At 39.1% G+C, this 17,307-nt stretch overlaps 2 protein-coding genes across 3 annotated transcripts; one reads left to right on the top strand and one right to left on the bottom strand.

The window, feature by feature from the left end:
* Positions 1-149: 149 nt before the first annotated feature.
* On the top strand, positions 150-5,669 carry LOC117460371 (early activation antigen CD69). 2 transcript variants are annotated; one of them, XM_034101744.1, is made up of 7 exons: positions 150-329; positions 596-706; positions 2,397-2,501; positions 2,781-2,909; positions 3,946-4,097; positions 4,185-4,282; positions 5,222-5,669. In XM_034101744.1, exons 1-7 carry the CDS (start codon positions 254-256, stop codon positions 5,340-5,342), a joined length of 792 nt encoding a protein of 263 aa, XP_033957635.1. In that variant the 5' UTR covers positions 150-253; the 3' UTR covers positions 5,343-5,669. The 2 variants fall into 2 exon arrangements, with proteins under 2 accessions (XP_033957635.1, XP_033957636.1); XM_034101745.1 differs by lacking the exons at positions 150-329; positions 596-706 and adding an exon at positions 2,112-2,312.
* On the bottom strand, positions 5,372-12,606 carry trpv6 (transient receptor potential cation channel, subfamily V, member 6). The gene is made up of 16 exons (XM_034101746.2): positions 12,476-12,606; positions 12,243-12,340; positions 12,036-12,158; positions 10,741-10,881; positions 10,534-10,632; positions 10,234-10,409; positions 10,002-10,148; positions 9,835-9,914; positions 9,617-9,752; positions 9,099-9,185; positions 8,937-9,013; positions 8,689-8,854; positions 8,431-8,497; positions 8,042-8,310; positions 7,816-7,922; positions 5,372-6,130 (listed from the first exon to the last, which is right to left on the bottom strand). Exons 1-16 carry the CDS (start codon positions 12,604-12,606, stop codon positions 5,860-5,862), a joined length of 2,175 nt encoding a protein of 724 aa, XP_033957637.1. The 3' UTR covers positions 5,372-5,859.
* Positions 12,607-17,307: the final 4,701 nt, after the last annotated feature.

The raw sequence follows: 17,307 nt of genomic DNA, 5'->3' as shown, positions 1-17,307 counted from the left end.
GGGAAACACAAATATAGAGGGAAGTATTTTGTCTTTACTGGTCAGATGAGTCATACTCACTGGACACTTTTAGGTTTCCGGCATTTATTTAATTTTTTTCTACATCTCATCACATTATTTGAGCGACAGGCGTTTCATCTGCATTTGTGTCTGCATGACACAGGGTTACATAACTCAGTTGTCAGATGACTAGCCTGGTCTGAGAAACTTCTCCAGCATATCGAAAGTTAGAGAAACTGAAGCCAGAGGAGCCATGGAGCTGCAGGAGATCCCCAACGAGAGGGAAACACACGAGGAAGGTGAACCGATGCTGGAGGTCAAAACTGAAGGTACACATATTTTATTTATTCAGTAATACTTAAGAGTCCAAAAAAGCCTATTAAGGAATATATAGAAATGAAAACGATGCATGCACAGTATTGTAGTGTTCCTGTTTTTTATATGAAAAATACATTTAAAAAAGTGTAATAAAACTATAATATTAAGAGATTTTCATTTCATATATTTTAGTTCAACATGTATTTGAGATTTAAAAAACATGTCAGGTGGTTTTGTCTGTTCAATTGAGTCTATCTTTATTTTTGTCTGGCTTTAGAGGAAGCAGAGCCTGACCACTACTCCAAACTACAAAGTCCATCTGAGGATATCTATTCAGAAGCTTTAGTCAGTGGCGATCCCAAAACAAGGGCAGAAAGGACCCGAGCAGGTACATCTTATAATACAAATTGTCGGTGTTTTGAAGCGGCTACGTCCAAAGGTAACATGTTTCAGCGTGCCTTAAAGCCACTTACTAAAAATAAAGGGTCTTCATTGGTCTTCCATAACACATTTTGTTTTAAAACTGCTCCATGATGTTTCTCACATTCTATATTTGATGTTGAAGTAAAACACACCCCAACAGGGAGTTGCATCAACTTCAATATATTGCTGGTTATTCACCAATGTGTTTTTGTCATTGTTGTTATTGGTTACTGTACATGAAAAACTGCAGCCTATGTAATAATGACACAAGTGTTTCTCTGAAACCCGATTCAAATTCAAGAAAAAGAAAAAAGCAGAAGGAAAGGTTTGAAAGCTTAAAAACCACAGCAGAAATGTAGGGGAACAAACGTTTTAACTTTGATCAACGATTACATTTTCATTACAGAAATAATGTCCGTTATTGTTTTACTTTTAATAAAGCTTAGTAGAGGCTTTTTAAGAATGTTTGACGAGCTGGGTAATTGTTCAATTCCAACTTATTTTCTTTTATTGTTGTTATTCTAAAAAAGGTTTGATGACATGTTGGTCATTGAAGTATGATGGTAATTTACCTCCATTTTAATCTGGACAGAGTGAATATGATATACTTACAAGTAGATATTTATGAAAAAAGTGACAACATTTAATGTATTGCATAGACTAATACCATTTATTTACATATTGTGATTCTTTAAACATGTTGTTTGTGAGCATTAAAGTATTTTCATATTTGTAAGTGGTGGGAATCAAACTATTCTTCATCCAATAAGGGGGGATATCTCTGTAATGCAAAACCATCTGTTTAATACAAGTACACTTCACTAAACCCAAGTCTGTCTTTTGTAAGGAAACAGCAACTCAATGTTAACAAGCACCTGTTGAAATCAAAACACTGTTTTCCTATTTGTTTTGTGATAATGCAACAATTTAAAAAGACAGAAAGAAAGTAATATGCAAAATAAACATTGATAAAAAGCACTAAATCCGTGTATGGAAGCCCTGAGATGCAAATACGTATTTGTTGTTGTAATTCTCATTTTGTCCACAAGAAGCTGGAGTGCACCACTAGTGGCCTGGTTTGTTTCCCCCTCAGAATTCTGCATTTTGATATCAAATGTATCTGTATCAATCATACTATGTTCTGTCTGGGAACTGTGCTCCATACATCTGAAATGACCTCAAAAAACAGTCCTATCTTTTGTTTTAGAGTACAAAATGTCTCCAGGAAGCACAGTCAATCTCTCACACAAAGAGAGATACAGTCCAAGTTTTGGAAACTGAAGGACAAGCGGATCACTGTGCCCAATGAATAATTCAGAAATCACTGAAAGTCATGTTGCTATGACTACTACTAGACAAAGGAGGGGGGGGGGCGTCTTAAAGCTGCACTCAGATGTGAGTCAGCAGAACAGACAGACGGAGCAGGACAACAAGCTTCATCAATAATCCCAGGACACTTTTCTCCATGTATATCAAATTTTGCCGCATTTATGGTCAGGATAAAAAAGATGGAGCCGGTGAAAAGTTATCACCTGAGTCCAAGTTATCTGTTGAACTGCAGGAGGAAAAAGGTAGGCCAGAGCCTTCATGGTGTTTTATGTTCGTACGTATTCTGAAATATCTCTCCAACATCAGGCTGATTTCTTCCTCCTCAGGCAAACCGACGGAGGGGAACTCACGTCTGTACCGTGCTGCGTGTTTGTTCCTCCCCATAATCTGCCTGGTCCTGCTGCTGGTCGTCATCATACTCAGTGTGAAACGTGAGTATCTGCAGCCATGGATCATGTCAGTACTGTAAAAACAAACAACTACTTCAGCTGGATTATGTTTGTAACTCCAAAACAGATTATGAAAGGATTTATGGTTTCACTGGCAGGTCAGAATTAAAAGAAATAAATGTGTCAGAGTCACTTTGCCATGGTTCCTTTTTTGCTCGTAGAAACCAAAAAGGATTATAAAGTGTGTCTGATCTAACTGCTGCAGCCTGTGGGCACCATTCCTTTCTCTTAAAACTCCTCCCACTGTGCTCTGCTTTCCAGTCCAAACTGGCTCTACCATCTGTCCAGAGAGAGAGGGAACTACAGCAGATGAAAGGCAGAGTCGTCCTTCTGATTCGACATGCAGCCACGAGAAGTGCGAGGCTCTCTTCCCCGAGATGCAACCCCAACGTGAGTGTGATGCCAACTAGACAAAAAAAAAACCTTATGCAAGCCAGGGAAGCATCTTCATCAACCGAAAGAAAAACTAGAAGAGTGCAGGTGCATCTACTGCTTTCATGTCTGAATCACAATTATATTAGCTTTGTGTGCAAATGTTGAAAGAACCAATCCTAATCCTGAGGGGTCAGAAGTCAAAGACAGTATACAACAGTCATTTAAAGTAAGTTTTTCAAAATGTGTGAATCACCCTAACCACCAGAGGTCCTTGAACGAACGATCATATATCTGCACATTAAAAAATCAGACTGATGGGTCCTGTACTATGTGAGATTATTGGCGTACAGACAGGTGCACACACATGACAAGCACTAAACACATGACCCCAGGCTCCAGACTGACGGTCGCCGCAGTTCTGCTTTCACAGTAGCCCAAATCGTTTTTTAAATAGGCCTCAGAGGAAGTTAGTTCATGTGCTAGTTTTTATAGAGCTGAGAATGTTTAATTGAATTACCAAGAATTCACCTTTGATCATCTTTATTGTTACCTCTTATACAAAAAGCATTGAAGATGGCCCTGTGTTTATATACACCTACATTTATAGGTAAATGCATGCACACAAAATGTGTTTGGATAAACAAACTCCCTTGAAATGTTTAAAAGCAAATTAAAAATGGCTTTTAATTTGGGTTCACTTTCAATTTAGTATCATTGTCCATGTTTTACTGTATTTTATTTCTGTTTTGCTTTTATTTTACATTTTTAATTTTATTTTAAAAATTGTTTTATTTTTAAATATTATCACTGTAGATGTTTTCTCTGGTTCTGTATTAATTTGAATATTTTTGTTATGTTTTCTGTAAAGCACTTTGGGCTGCTTTGTGCATGAAAGGTGCTATACAAATAAAGTTTATTATTATTATAAAAACATAAAGAAAAATTATGCAGAAAGAAGAAAAAGCGTTAGATTTGCTTTATTATTTATGCAATTGAGTCTATGACCTTTTGTTCTGACTTGTATTCTGCACTGATGCCTCTCTCCCTCCAGATGCCAGCTGTCGGCAGTGCCCTCGCGGCTGGCTGCGTTATGGCCCGTCGTGTTTCTACCTGTCCACCTTCAGGCTGAGCTGGGAGGAGAGCCGGAGGAACTGCAGCTTCAGCGGAGGGTCTCTGGCTGTCATCACCAACAGGGGACTCCAGGTGGGTCTTATGTCACTTCCTCACCTGGCCATGAGGTGTAAACATGCAGTTCACCTTTCTTACCATCAGTGGTGTTTTCTCTTGTAGTATTATCTGACCAAGGTGGGGAAATTGAGTTACTGGATCGGGCTGAGACAAATAGCAACCACATGGACCTGGGAGGACAAGACTGAGCTGACAGAGAGGTGATAATTAGTGAATTGACTGATCATCTCAACACATTTCTTCTTGGTCTCTGGATATTGTTGTTTTGTACACATGTGTATTTTACTCTTTCAGAACAAAACACTCTGTGGCCACTTTATTAGGTACATCCGTAGGATCCAGTGCAATCCAATACAACAGCACTGCCTTAAATTAAGTAAGGTTATATTTAGGCTGGTAATTATTGGGGTCTCAGTCTAAGTTCTCAGATCTTGTACTTGAGTAAATGTAAAAATACCAGAATACAGGAATACTCTGTTACAGGTAAAAGTCCTGCATTCAAAATCTTACTCAAGTAAAAGTAGAAAAGCATCAAAATAAACTTGAAGTAGCAAAAGTAAAAGTACTCTTATGCATTATGCATATCGGCACATTTCAGAATAATATATACTATATGTTTTGATTATAATTATTGATGCATTAATCTGTTTATCAAAGCTGGTAAAGGTGCAGCTAATTTTAATAGCTTTGTATTGTGAAATTACTCAAGGTGCAACTAAAGTCAAGCGTTGATTATATTTCACATAATTTATCCCAATCTGTAAAGTAACTAAAGAAATTAAATAAATGTGGTGGTTAACGATTTACCTCTGAAATGAATTGGAGTAAAAGTACAAATTATCATAAAATGGAAATACTCAAGTAAAGTAAAAATACCAAACATTTACAGTACTTGAGTAAATGTACTAAGTTACTTTACCACTGTAGTTTACGGCGGTGACCAGACTGCCTTTCATATTGTAATGGATTGCATTAGATTGTACAGCTGTTTCCTAATAAAGAGGCCCCTGGGTGCATACACTGTGTATTGCAATAAAAAAAACAGACATATTCACTCTCTGCTGCACTAAAAACAAATAATCACAATGTCCAATGACAACTATGCAAGAGTCAATATTCTTATTCTTTTTTGTTTGCAGTTATTGGGCGGATGGTGGGTCAACGGGGGATTGTGGGAGCCTGCGCAGTGATAAACCAGCAGAGAAAAACTGGAGAAAAGTTCCCTGTGGGGTCTCCACCTACTTCATCTGTCAGCTGTAGCTCTGACCGCTTCTGCTCTTTCTTTACGAATTAATGAGGAAACCAATTTCCTGTCAACAAGCAGCAACTCCTCCATAACATTTCAAACCATGTCTCCTTCACTTCAAATGAGTAATAACCAGCATTGAAAGATTCTAATATTATAGTTTCATATTTAACGCTTGAAAAGAGATATAGTCAGTCTATTATATATTATATTTGTGTGTAGCATTGTGTTGTCTTGCTATATAATTTAATGATCTGCTGTTCTTTTTCTTCAAATGACTGTGGCCAGTGAGTTTGTTTCAACAAGGTTTTATTGTCATATAAAAAGCAACTACATAATAAGTTGAATGTCTATGTTTCACTTTATTTGAGCTAAGCATATTACTGCTACATTGCTACAAAAATAACACATTCGATTCTAAAGCATAATACTGCAGGTACAAGTATGGACACATTTACATGTACTTCATATGTTCAGGACTTTAAGATGAAGGTCTGGAGAACGCTCTTCAGGCTCAGGCAGAATGTCTTTCTAAACATATTTAATGTCCTGGTCCTCGTCCGAATCCTCCATCTCCATCTCCAAACCCAAAGTGCTGTGTCGAATCATCTGCCATCCTGTCAGAGACTTCCTGTTGTTTAGACCCCCTCTGTGTTTAGGTCTGAGCTTAGGGGTCCCTGAGATGGACCCCTTCATGGTGTCCGTCTTTTCCATTCCCTCCTTTTCATTCTCCTCCTCTCTGGAGAAAGCCTTGACGTACCGCCGCATCTTTTGCAACATTGGGTCATTTCTGTCCTCAACCCTGTGGACATGGTAGAGGGGAAAACTGGTTACAGTTGCTTCAAGGGAAATACTTTCACCATGGTAACCATTCAGTATTTAGAAATGCATCTCCTTTATGTCGAAGAACTAAGAAGAGACATCTCATAGAACGAATGGTTAACATGAAGCAGCAGAAAACATCCTAATGTACGGTCTCTCGTATGGGTAAAACTATGTTTCCCATAATGCCGCTGATAGCATTCCTTATTGATCATTATCTTATTTCCTCAGACTTGAACATGCTCCTCCAGAGCCATCAAAGACCTGCCAGGCTGAGTAAAAGGTGAAGCGCCCCATATACTGTAGCATGCCATTAGGTAACCTGCATGATATAACATGTTAAAAGCTGTTGTGGCAGTGCTGTTGTCTTGGATTGCACTGGATGTTGTAGTTGTAAGTGGATCACATCACTCCTGTTCTGACGTTTTTACACTGGCTTCCTGTGTGTCGAATAATTGATTTCCAAATATTGCTGCTGGTTTATAAAGCTTTGAATGGTTTAGGCCCAAAATACATTTCTGACCTCCTGCTAAATTATGAACCATCCAGATCTCTCAGGTCTTCAGGGACTAGTCAACGTTCTGTCCCCAGAGTGAGAACTAAACATGGAGAAGCAGCGTTCAGTTATTATGCTCCAAATATCTGGAACAAACTCCCAGAAACCTGCAGGTCCGCTGCAACTCGGACTACTTTTAAATCCTTTTTGAACTATTTATATAACTGCACTGTAACTTTTATTCAAGTATTTTTTTTTCTTTTAATGTTTCTTTTATTATCTTTGCTTTTGAATGACTGTTTTTAAATGCCATTTTCTTAATGTCTTTTATTTTTGTAAAGCACTTTGAATTGCCTTGTGTTGAAAGGTGCTATATAAATAAACTTGCCTTGCCTTGTCTTTATGCTGGTGGAGGGTTGGGATAATAATAGAACTACGAGAGTGAGAGTTGTGCCTCTTACTCACAGCACAACATGACAGCATTAAAGGTGACTTAGATTGTGGTCAGCGGACAAACTTCTCTCTGTATGATTAGTTTGAGCCAATGATGTCATGTTACTGAAATTATGCAATATATTTGTTTGTTTTTTAAAACAACATATTTGATATTGATATAATTTGATATAATTTAGGTGTGTTTCATATTTAAAGAAAGTTGCTAAATAATTGTGCAAGAAGTCTGTGAGTTCACAATTGGGAGAGAATATTGTAAATGTCAAAAACTGTAACATCTTTTATCAAAAGTATTTGTTTATATTGTTATCTGAATGAAGAAAAAGTATGTAAAGAGTTGGCAGTGGAGTACAGGAACTCGTTTTCCATGGAAATTCAACCCCTTTTTTATGTGTTCGAAACATAAAAAAAGTGGTTTATGTTTTTTATAAAAGCCAATAGGGTCCCACATGGACTGACTTTTTTCTAACAACAGTTGTGGTTCTTATGAAATGTATCTCACATGAGACATTTCTGTAAGTGTTTTTGACTTTGCTCTTTTGGATGGTTTGAAGAGGACGGGACTCAATTGTGAAAATTCATGTTTTTTGGGCACCAATCAGGTCAAATCTTATCAAACCAGACCCACACTACCCTGACTTTTGAGAGATTTCCCAATACATTTGACTTTTACAGAATTTTCTTTTTTTTAATCTGGTGTTTTTTTGCTGTCTCACCTGAGATACCAGCACTCCCTCAGTCCGTAGTTGAGCCCACATACTCCGAGCCGAGGCCAAAGGCAGCGGGGCAGCTTCCTCTCCAGCATCAGAGTCGTGGCAACCACCTGTACAACACCATTAAAGAGTGTTACACACACAGTGATGCACAGGGACGTGATGATGAGATGATTTTATACATTTAGGTCTGTCTATAGATTGTAGTCCATGGGAGTGTGTGTGTTACCTGAGTCCTCCAGAGCTCGTCTCTCTCCTGGGCCACCCTCCAGTGTGTGTCACTCATCATGGCTATCAGCAGATTTAGCAGGAGGATGTAGGAGACGACAGAGAAGGTGCAGTGCAGGACGTGGACGATCGGGGGGGTGGTGATGGTGTGGTCTACAGGCAGATCTATGAGGCCCACGCTGAGCTCAAACTGGGAGAAGAGGGTGATGGGGAAGGAGCGATATGAAGGGATGGAGTTAGGCTCCTGCGTCATATACACCATCCACAGGGCTGAGAAGAAACGTGTAAAAAGTATGTGAGTGTACATCATCTGATATCAAGCATTTCTTATCTTTCAAGCTTCGTGAAGGTTAAATACTTGTTTGTGCATGTCGCCCAGAATATACTCACAGCTGGAAAAACCAATCAGGACTATGAAACTCAGCCACATAAACTTTGTCAGGTCTCCAAATATAATCTAGGGGGAAATGAGACACATGGTAGGTCAGTCTTCAAACACAAATAGGTTCACCTCAAGAACCAAAACAACAAATGAACACATCTGCTTTGAAACATTTCAGTACAGCTGTGTGTGAGTGTGTGTAACAAACTACTACACTACGTGACTCATGAGCTACCATTGCATGCACCACTGTTTCTGAGCCCTACCTTCTGTATCATGATGACATAAGGGCCGAGCATTTCAAAACCTCGGGCGAAGAACATGACGTTGCTCCAGCCAAGGACCAAACACACCGACATCACCACATCCTCTCCCTGCACCTCGCAGGCTCTGAACACACACAGCAGCACCACCAGGCACGCGTAGCTGATACTGGTTAAAATAAAACAGAGAGGTTAAATGGAATTTCAGATCAGTTTGGCTAATTTTCTGCAAATACGTGTTTTCTACTCACAGGATAACATGGAAGGGGCCTCCCAGTGCTGTCTGGCCAAAATAGCGCTTTGCCCCCACTCTCAGTATATCAGGGATCTGTCGGAAGAGGGAACACAGGATGATGTGGCAGTGCAATACACATACATACATACAGTATGTAAAACATGTTTTATAACTTCACCTCCAGCACCAGGATGACAAAAGCTCCCAGGAGGCTGATTATCTCGCCCGCCAGCCGCACGTTGTCCTCATGCGTCACATAACTCTCCTGAGTGAGGAGACATAGATGGGTCAATATTAAAAGCACATTATTTTCAGACAATGCGGCACATGCAGGTGCAAAGTTTGACATTTACACAGGGAAGTATGAACAGCGTATATAAAAGTCTATAGGTCTAACTATTAACTAGGTCTAACTTAAGTGAGGTATACAAATCCTTCATTACAACTGAAAGTATAAAAGTATTACCAGTAAAATGTTTCAAATTAAGATATGTATGTTAATATACAGCGCCTTTAAAAAGTACGCAGTAGCATGAAATCAAAAGTAATCAAGTCAACTACCATGTACTTACTGTATGCACACAGTAGTTAGTTACAAATATTTAGGAATATTCCAGCAATCTTTATGGTCCTGTATATAAGATATCATAACTGAATGTGGTCACACTGAAATATCACATTTATGAATGTACACACCTGGAGTGTTTTCTGGACCCGGATGGTTTTGTCCATCTCTGAATTTGAGTAGTTCTCCGGAGCGTCCTTTAGAGGGCGGTATGTACAACACAGTGTGAAGGTCCCGATGTACAGGAGATACACTAACAGCAGCAGCCTGACACCAGAAAAAACACATTGTGAAACAAGACTGGACATGTGTACATTTCAGATATTTGACTTTAGACATCAATCTTTACCTGAAGTAATGTTTTCCATACAGGTTCCACTTCAGACTAACCAGCTGCCTCACAGGGGTCAGCTCCAGTATCCTTCTGCCCTGGAGAACAAAACATGTTTTAATGTTCTTCTCATCAATACATCATCATCTTTTTTTTTAACCAAAACACTTCGTCTTGTGTTTTACCTCTCTCTGGTGGCTGCCCACGATGAGCTCCAGCACGGACATGTTGTCGGCCCATGAATCGATCTCCGACAGGTCATACAGGTTAGAGGTCAAAGGGCCTAGACTCCACTGGACTACACGTCTTTTATTAACCAGGTGCTGAAAAGCCTGAGAGAAAAAGAGCAAAGTAAAGCAGTGAGAATAGAACAAAAATGTGTTTTTTACCATGTGACCCCCCTCAGGCTTTACTTACCACAGTGTTTCCCTCTCTGGCAGCCAGTTTAAAAGGTGTAAGGCCTCTGTAGTTGGGCACCATGTCAAGTGGCAGTAACTGGTCCAGCTCTGCATCGCGTGCCATTATCAGTTCAATGGCCTGGCACGCAATTGTCTTGTTGGGCTGCAGAACCAAAATATGAATCACTGTGTTACCTAGACGAAAAACAAGGAAATACAGAAAACGTGGACAAGAAGAGATAGCAGAAGGAGTTTAATAATCAAAATATCAGACAGATGTTAATACTATAATACTCCGAAAAGAGGATGTAATTCATACCACGGTAATCCTGGACCCTGGTGCTGGCCCCTGCATCGATTAACATGGAGATGATGTCCTCATTCCCCGCACAGGCAGCAAAAGACAGGATGTGCTCACCTGTTAACCAAATGTACATCTTTAAAAATGGCAATGGCATTAACACATACATTTCTGCCTGCATATTTGTCTTGAGAAATATTGGGCTGTAAAGGTTTGTTGATTTACCATAGTATATGAGTCCTCCTATCCTTTTCCTGAAGTACAGACCGGTGACTCGAGGTGTGGCCACATCACCCCCACGAGTGATTAGATGATAAACCAGATTGATGTTCTGATTCACCACAGCGATGTGGAGAGGAGTAACACCTGAGACAGAGAGCAGTGTGCAGCATTAGTCCACTGTACATTTAATGGTATTTATTGCGCCTCTTTTTTAGGTGAGGCTCACAAATGTGCAATTAATAACAGTAGTAATATTCAACCTCTAGATGGCGCACTCTACAATATCGTCTCTATTGAATACACGTCAAAACACTGTAGTTGGCAGTTTGATGAAAACCTGAATATTTCATGGACAGGTTTGGCGGAGATTCCAAGTTAGCCAACTATCAAACTCTAGCGCTAGCTTACCGATCAAAAAGACATATGTCCTCAGCCGAGATTTCGACCATTGCAACTAAGCCATTTTTCGTTGTATCCACATTAACTGGCAACTACTTGGTCGCGGACTACAGCTTCTTATTATACATCCATGACTACACTGAGATACCACGTGACACAACCCAACCGTCGTCATGCTATTGGCTCAGGGGCCTCGTTGGCAACGGCACCAGCGGCGACCACACGTCAAATATCACAGGTAAACAAACTATTCTCGACAACGTTTTATAGACAATTGTATTTTTAGAAAATAATTTTTAATTATTCTGCAACTTGTACATACTTAGCTGGTGTAATATTTGAAAAACAAACGTAAAATCTTACTTTAAAATAACCTTTAACAAAAGTTAATAAACTACAGTAAATTATAAAGCTGTCAGATAAATGAGTGAAACGTAGCCCACAGTAGGCCTAGTATTTATCTTAAAAATGTTGTGGAGTTGAAGTATAAAGTAGCATAAAACAGCAATACATTACTTTCAAAATGTACCTAATTAAAGTAGCTTTACTTAGTAACTTTCCATCCCAGGTGTGTAACAATAAATAATGTCCTAGTATTTTAAAGTGGACGATGAGACTGTCAAGTGTTCACTTTTTTTTTTAAATGATGCATGTTTATTAGTTAGATGCTTATATAAATGTTCACATCAAATAATTATACATTTACAAAAGCTCTTGTTATTATGAAAAATCAACAAAGGTCCATATTTGAAATGGTGTAAAAGTTATGTGGAAAGGCAATGAATTCAATGGATTAAAGTTCCCTCATTTTCCTACAGCTCTTTTATTGTATCTCCAAATATATGTTAGGCACCTATAAGATGTGATTGTTCTGTTTCTGTGAGTTTATGTGTGTGAACCTTGGAAGAGCTCGGAGGTCATGGGCTCGTTGATGAGTTCAGGCGCTCCGTCCATCAGAGCCACGGCAGCTTCCAGGCTATCACTCATCACAGCAACATGGAGTGCTGTCTCACCAAGAGCTCCTGATTTGAAAGGATTATAATTTCACACATTACAACTACTGCTTCACCGCCCTGAATATCACAGCCTACAGCAAAGGGCCTTACCTCTCTCAAAAATGTTGGTGGATGCACAACTCAGCAGTTTCCTGATGCACCCAACACTGTTCTTTTTAGCCGCATAGAAGAGAGGAATGTCATTTATGCTAAAAAAGGACAAGATAAACAACACATATAATATATTTAAACAGGTTGGCTTGACACATGCATATAACAATGTAGACTTAATCTAATTTATTGTTGGAAGATGTTGGAAAAGGCATCTAGTCTGAGTCTCTTACTATTTGGAGTGGAGCATAAACGTCTCATCTAACATCTCGTTCCATCCTTTCTTGTTTTGAAGGCGAAACCTCAGCTGGCTCCACCAATGGTTGAGCTCGCTCGGAGCAGATCTCGCCAAAGACGGAGACATTAACACCTGATGTCCGACTGGAGGAAAAAAAGGAAAGTTGAGTTTAGGACACACAGAGAGAGAATCAGTGAGTTGAAAAATCACAATGAAATATAGTGTACTATCATATAGGTATCATTGAGTCCTTGGAAATTGATTATTGTATTCAGTTATACTGTTTAAAAATAGAACAAATAAAGGACTAAAAAGGAAGAAAATGTCTCAGTCTTACCCTTAAACAATAGAAATGTTACTCCTATGCTTCTGGTAATCCTCAGTCATAACACCCTGTTAAAGTTGGACACAACACCTGTAAAATGTCGCTGAGGAGAACTGAATTTGGCATCACTAACATTATTATATATGAACCAAGCCATAGGGGCGGAGGCTGTGAAGGTCTGAGAATGAATAGGTGGAGAGGGAGGGTGAGTGAACAGTGGACAGGTAAGACAGAGAGAGTGTGTCAATAATGAGCAGGTAGACTTTCACCACAGGTTGGGAATCCCACAGTGAAAGTTACGCTTTAAGGTTTAACTCACCGTTTGACTGGGAACTCCTTTATCGTGCTGACCTGAAATAAATGGCTGTATTCCTTCACCTTAAAAGCCTAGTGACAATGGTCCAGTCCCTAGATCTAATATCTCTGTAATCACCAAGCCTGCCCGCATTCCACCAACTCCCACCAAAACCTGCATGACCGCTATGAAAATTCAGCTAAATCCTGACTATCAGCAAATTGCAATCATTGTTTCAAGTGAACCATTCAAAGGAACCTGTTTGGAAATCGCAAGCTTGTATGTTTGAACCCGTGTTTGTAATTTAAACCTGATATGAATGCTTACACGCCAAGTTGCATAATTTCTGTTCTATTAGTTTGCAGATTCCTCGAGGTGAATCTGGGATTATTTGGTGGAGTAAATCTGAACATGATGTGTGATTTTTGCGTGTTACATGTTGCATCTTGTACGAAAAGGCACAACAAGCTAGTTTCATTCACAATGATTTAACATGTTGACCACCACGGTAATTGCCACATTACAAAGACCATAATGATCGTTTGAAGGTTAGAAAACACCATGTCACTTTTCCTCTGAAGGCGGAAAACAAAGCTAATGGTGCATTGTATTTTTTTGTGAAATGATCAGCCTTTATTCTAAAAGTTATAACTCGACTGAACCCAATCACAGATTTAGATTCCATAAACGAAGTATTTGTAAACTGCTGAATCAGTCCACTTGTAAAACAGCTCTGGTTGTCTGGTATGTAATGTTGCAGGTGTTTTGCTGCAGCATTTATAGGTCATGACTAACAGGCTGGTCAGCCAAAGGATAAACAGGATTTAGGGAGACTCTATAGGAGGCCCTGCTAATGGTCGCCGATGTGGCCGTCATTTAGTGTTGTGGAGTTAATAGCTGTTTACCAGACGGGGAGCACCATCTTTAAGCAGTGTCATAAAGACCAGTGGTCTCCACTCTGTTAATGTCTTTATAAAGAAACAATAACAACATAAAAACATGATTTTGTGGTTTGTGTCTCTACTGTTTCTGGAAATACGTACAAGCATTTCTTTCACAACACTTTGTTGATTTGAGTCCCAGCAAACAATGATTACAGGCATCACTGGTAAATGTATAACAGTTGACAGATGCTCTTATTTAGAGTGACTTAACACAATGATCATGATATGAATACAATAAGAATTCAATATATAAATGATGATAATTCATACACTGTTGTCCATAAAGTTGGAATCAAATATTTTGTACCTGTTCTCATGAAATGGTTGTGACAATGTGATTTATTCTTGATAGATAAAGTGCATATCCTCACCAAACGTTATTGATCAATCTCTTCCAAACATATCACAGCGAAAATTAAACCACAATTAAAACAGGAATGTGTCTGAAAACAAAATTATTCCAACTTTATGTTCAACAGTGTATCACGTATTATTTTATTTTGATTCCAAAATTTGACTTAACCTTTACACTTTCAGTGTCTTAGTGTTTCTCAATGTATCCTTTTGCACATGAGATTCATTTATATTCTGCGAAGCGACACAATCTTAAAATGCATTTTCTTTTCCTGGTTGCACTTTGATATCAAATGGAACATTGCCTGTCTTGTGAACTCTCATATTTCTCAGTGGTGAATAAAGTATTCAGTTCCTTCCCCTGAGTCCAAAAATGCACAAGTGTAAAAGGGATATTTCCTGTTGCAAACCAACTTGTTTCTAAAAAGCACTTCAGTATTGTCCTGAAGTTTACTATTTGTAAAAGTACTGAATTACTTTTAACCACTGGATATTTATTGTGTTTGTATACGTCTTGATCGGGACTGTTATCAAAATAAAGTTGCAAGGGTTTTAAATAATGTTGACATGCATATAAATAATGTAGCAGTCTGTCATTGAGACTACCCTCCAGTCTGATACAGAAAGATACAGCACTGTTCCAGCCACATCAGAGTGGCAGAATAATGTGTAAGCGACTTGCTATCAGTCCAGATCTGCTGTGATATCAGCAACAGCGGGGCATGCGGGAAACCGGTGTCTGTTCTTAGACTGCTGCTGATCCCAGCAGATCCCACACTCAGATTTTACTCAAATCTGCTGATCTGTGAAACCTGAAGCACCCGAAGTTCACTCTTTAACTTTGTGAAGGTGATATCAGCGCATCAAGGTGAAAATGTTGTCATTTACTTTGTAGCTGCATTAAAGCTAAAACTGGGGGGAAATTCATATTCTTCTATAAATTGGCATGGATGGATGTGGTAGCTGCATGGGCGTCGCAGCCATTATATGAGGGTGGGACAAGTTCCCCCCACTTTTTTCAATGATTAGTTTAGACCCCCTCACTTTTACCATGTGGAAAGTCCGTGAATCGGTCTATCCATTCGCCGCACTTTGTAGAGCGCTGTGTCAGTGCTTCACTATCAAATCCATTCCACTTGCTTATTGAGAGAATGCCCAAATTAATGAAACTCCGTACCATGTTTTCACTGCTACTTTGTACCAAGGCAGATTCTACGGTGGCCGGCAGGTGCAAACGCGGAACAAGGGCCCAAAACGCATACATAAGCAGGAAACACCTGCAAATAATGAAATGAAAAACAAACAAACCCTGAAAACAAATACAACAGAAAAACGCTATATTTACAGAAATGATGCAAACTAAATACAACACACAAACCCCGAAAACAAACGCAACAAAAAAACGCTGCAAATACCAAAACGATATGCAAAGTCCAAAGCAAATACAAATCCCAAAACACATACAAAAAAAAACATTCCGGAAGTGCTCCAGGCCTCTAGGGGGCGCGCTACGTGGAACAGATTGATGTCTGACCAGACATAGAGAGAACGAACAAGAGTGATGGAAATCGGGAGGAAAGAAAGTTCATTTAAGTGGAGATAGATATAAGAAGGTAACTTTTGTTTTGATACATAGAGCGTCATATTTATATAGCTAGCGTTAGCGTGCCTAACTACTACACCAGCTGAGGAGAGCTTCACGTGAAGAGAAGATAAAGTGAGGGAAGAACATTGTTAAAAGAGATGACAAATCAAGTGCAGGCAAATAACACGGGCCATAGTGAGTACCGCGGAAAAAGGACATTTGAATTCTTAGCAGTTTGTTTATATGTATGTATTTGTGTATATATGTTGCAACTATACCGAGCTTTAGCAATTGCCTGTAACTATGGTCATGCTAATAAAGCTATTGAATTGAATTGAGAGAGAAAGAGAGAGAGAGAAGTGACAACATGTGAAGAGGGACAAAGTAATGACAGGATAGTAGTGTGCATTAGACATGCTCAAGAACAAATATAGAGAAGACATTCAAGGAGAGAGAGAGAACACAGATTCAACGGATTTAGCTAACCACTATTTAGACTGTGTGTTTTTGATTGACTTGATTACATGGATTTACTACATCAATGTATGTCTTTTCAGGCCGCCATGTTGTGTCCTTTCTGTGGCCAGCATCTGGGGACAGTTCAAGTGTTCTGTGGCTCCTGTGGCATGTACAGTTTGTGGCAGAAGTTGAACACAACAGTAAGTTCACCTTTTTTTGTATCTGTTTCAAATGCAAGAAATAAGGATTCAACACACTACTCTGTTTAGAATACTACATAATACATTGTCTGTTTATGTGAAATATGTAGAAGCCATCATTAAATTGTAGACCAATGCATGATTAAATACACAAAACAGCTTATATTATACATTCATAATTGTGTATTAGTTCTATCTTTATAGAGAACATTATACATTTAGAATCAGATTTTGAGACAGTGAGCGGCTGGGAAAGTCACACCGCCATGGGGCACAAACAGTTGCTGACGTGATGTTTTCTTCATTCTCAGGCATTCCATAAGGAGGGTCAGGAACTCACGGACCATCAGTGTCCCCTCCATCCTCAGTGTGTCCCTCATCATCAGTGAACTTAACTGACATCTCATGAGAGGGATCGAATGAGGCACCTTTGAAGCCGCGGATTGCTCCATTCCACACATTGGCTCTGTTCATATTGAACCTGCTGCAAGATGTATTTGTTATTTTTGCAGAGAGTTCTGCAACAATGTCCTCCGCAGTCAGGTATTCTGTGCTGGGAAAGACAAAGTGATGTATTGTGATATTAAATGATGAAGCTAGTAATAAGATTTACAGTATAGAATAGAACAATTAAGTGGTAATAGTAACAATTAATGCCTTTGCTC

The sequence above is a fragment of the Pseudochaenichthys georgianus genome, chromosome 16, assembly GCF_902827115.2.
Source record: "Pseudochaenichthys georgianus chromosome 16, fPseGeo1.2, whole genome shotgun sequence".
Taxonomy (NCBI): Eukaryota; Metazoa; Chordata; class Actinopteri; order Perciformes; family Channichthyidae; genus Pseudochaenichthys; species Pseudochaenichthys georgianus.
Note: the sequence above shows the minus strand (reverse complement) of the source record. Positions and strands in the feature narration are given on the sequence as shown.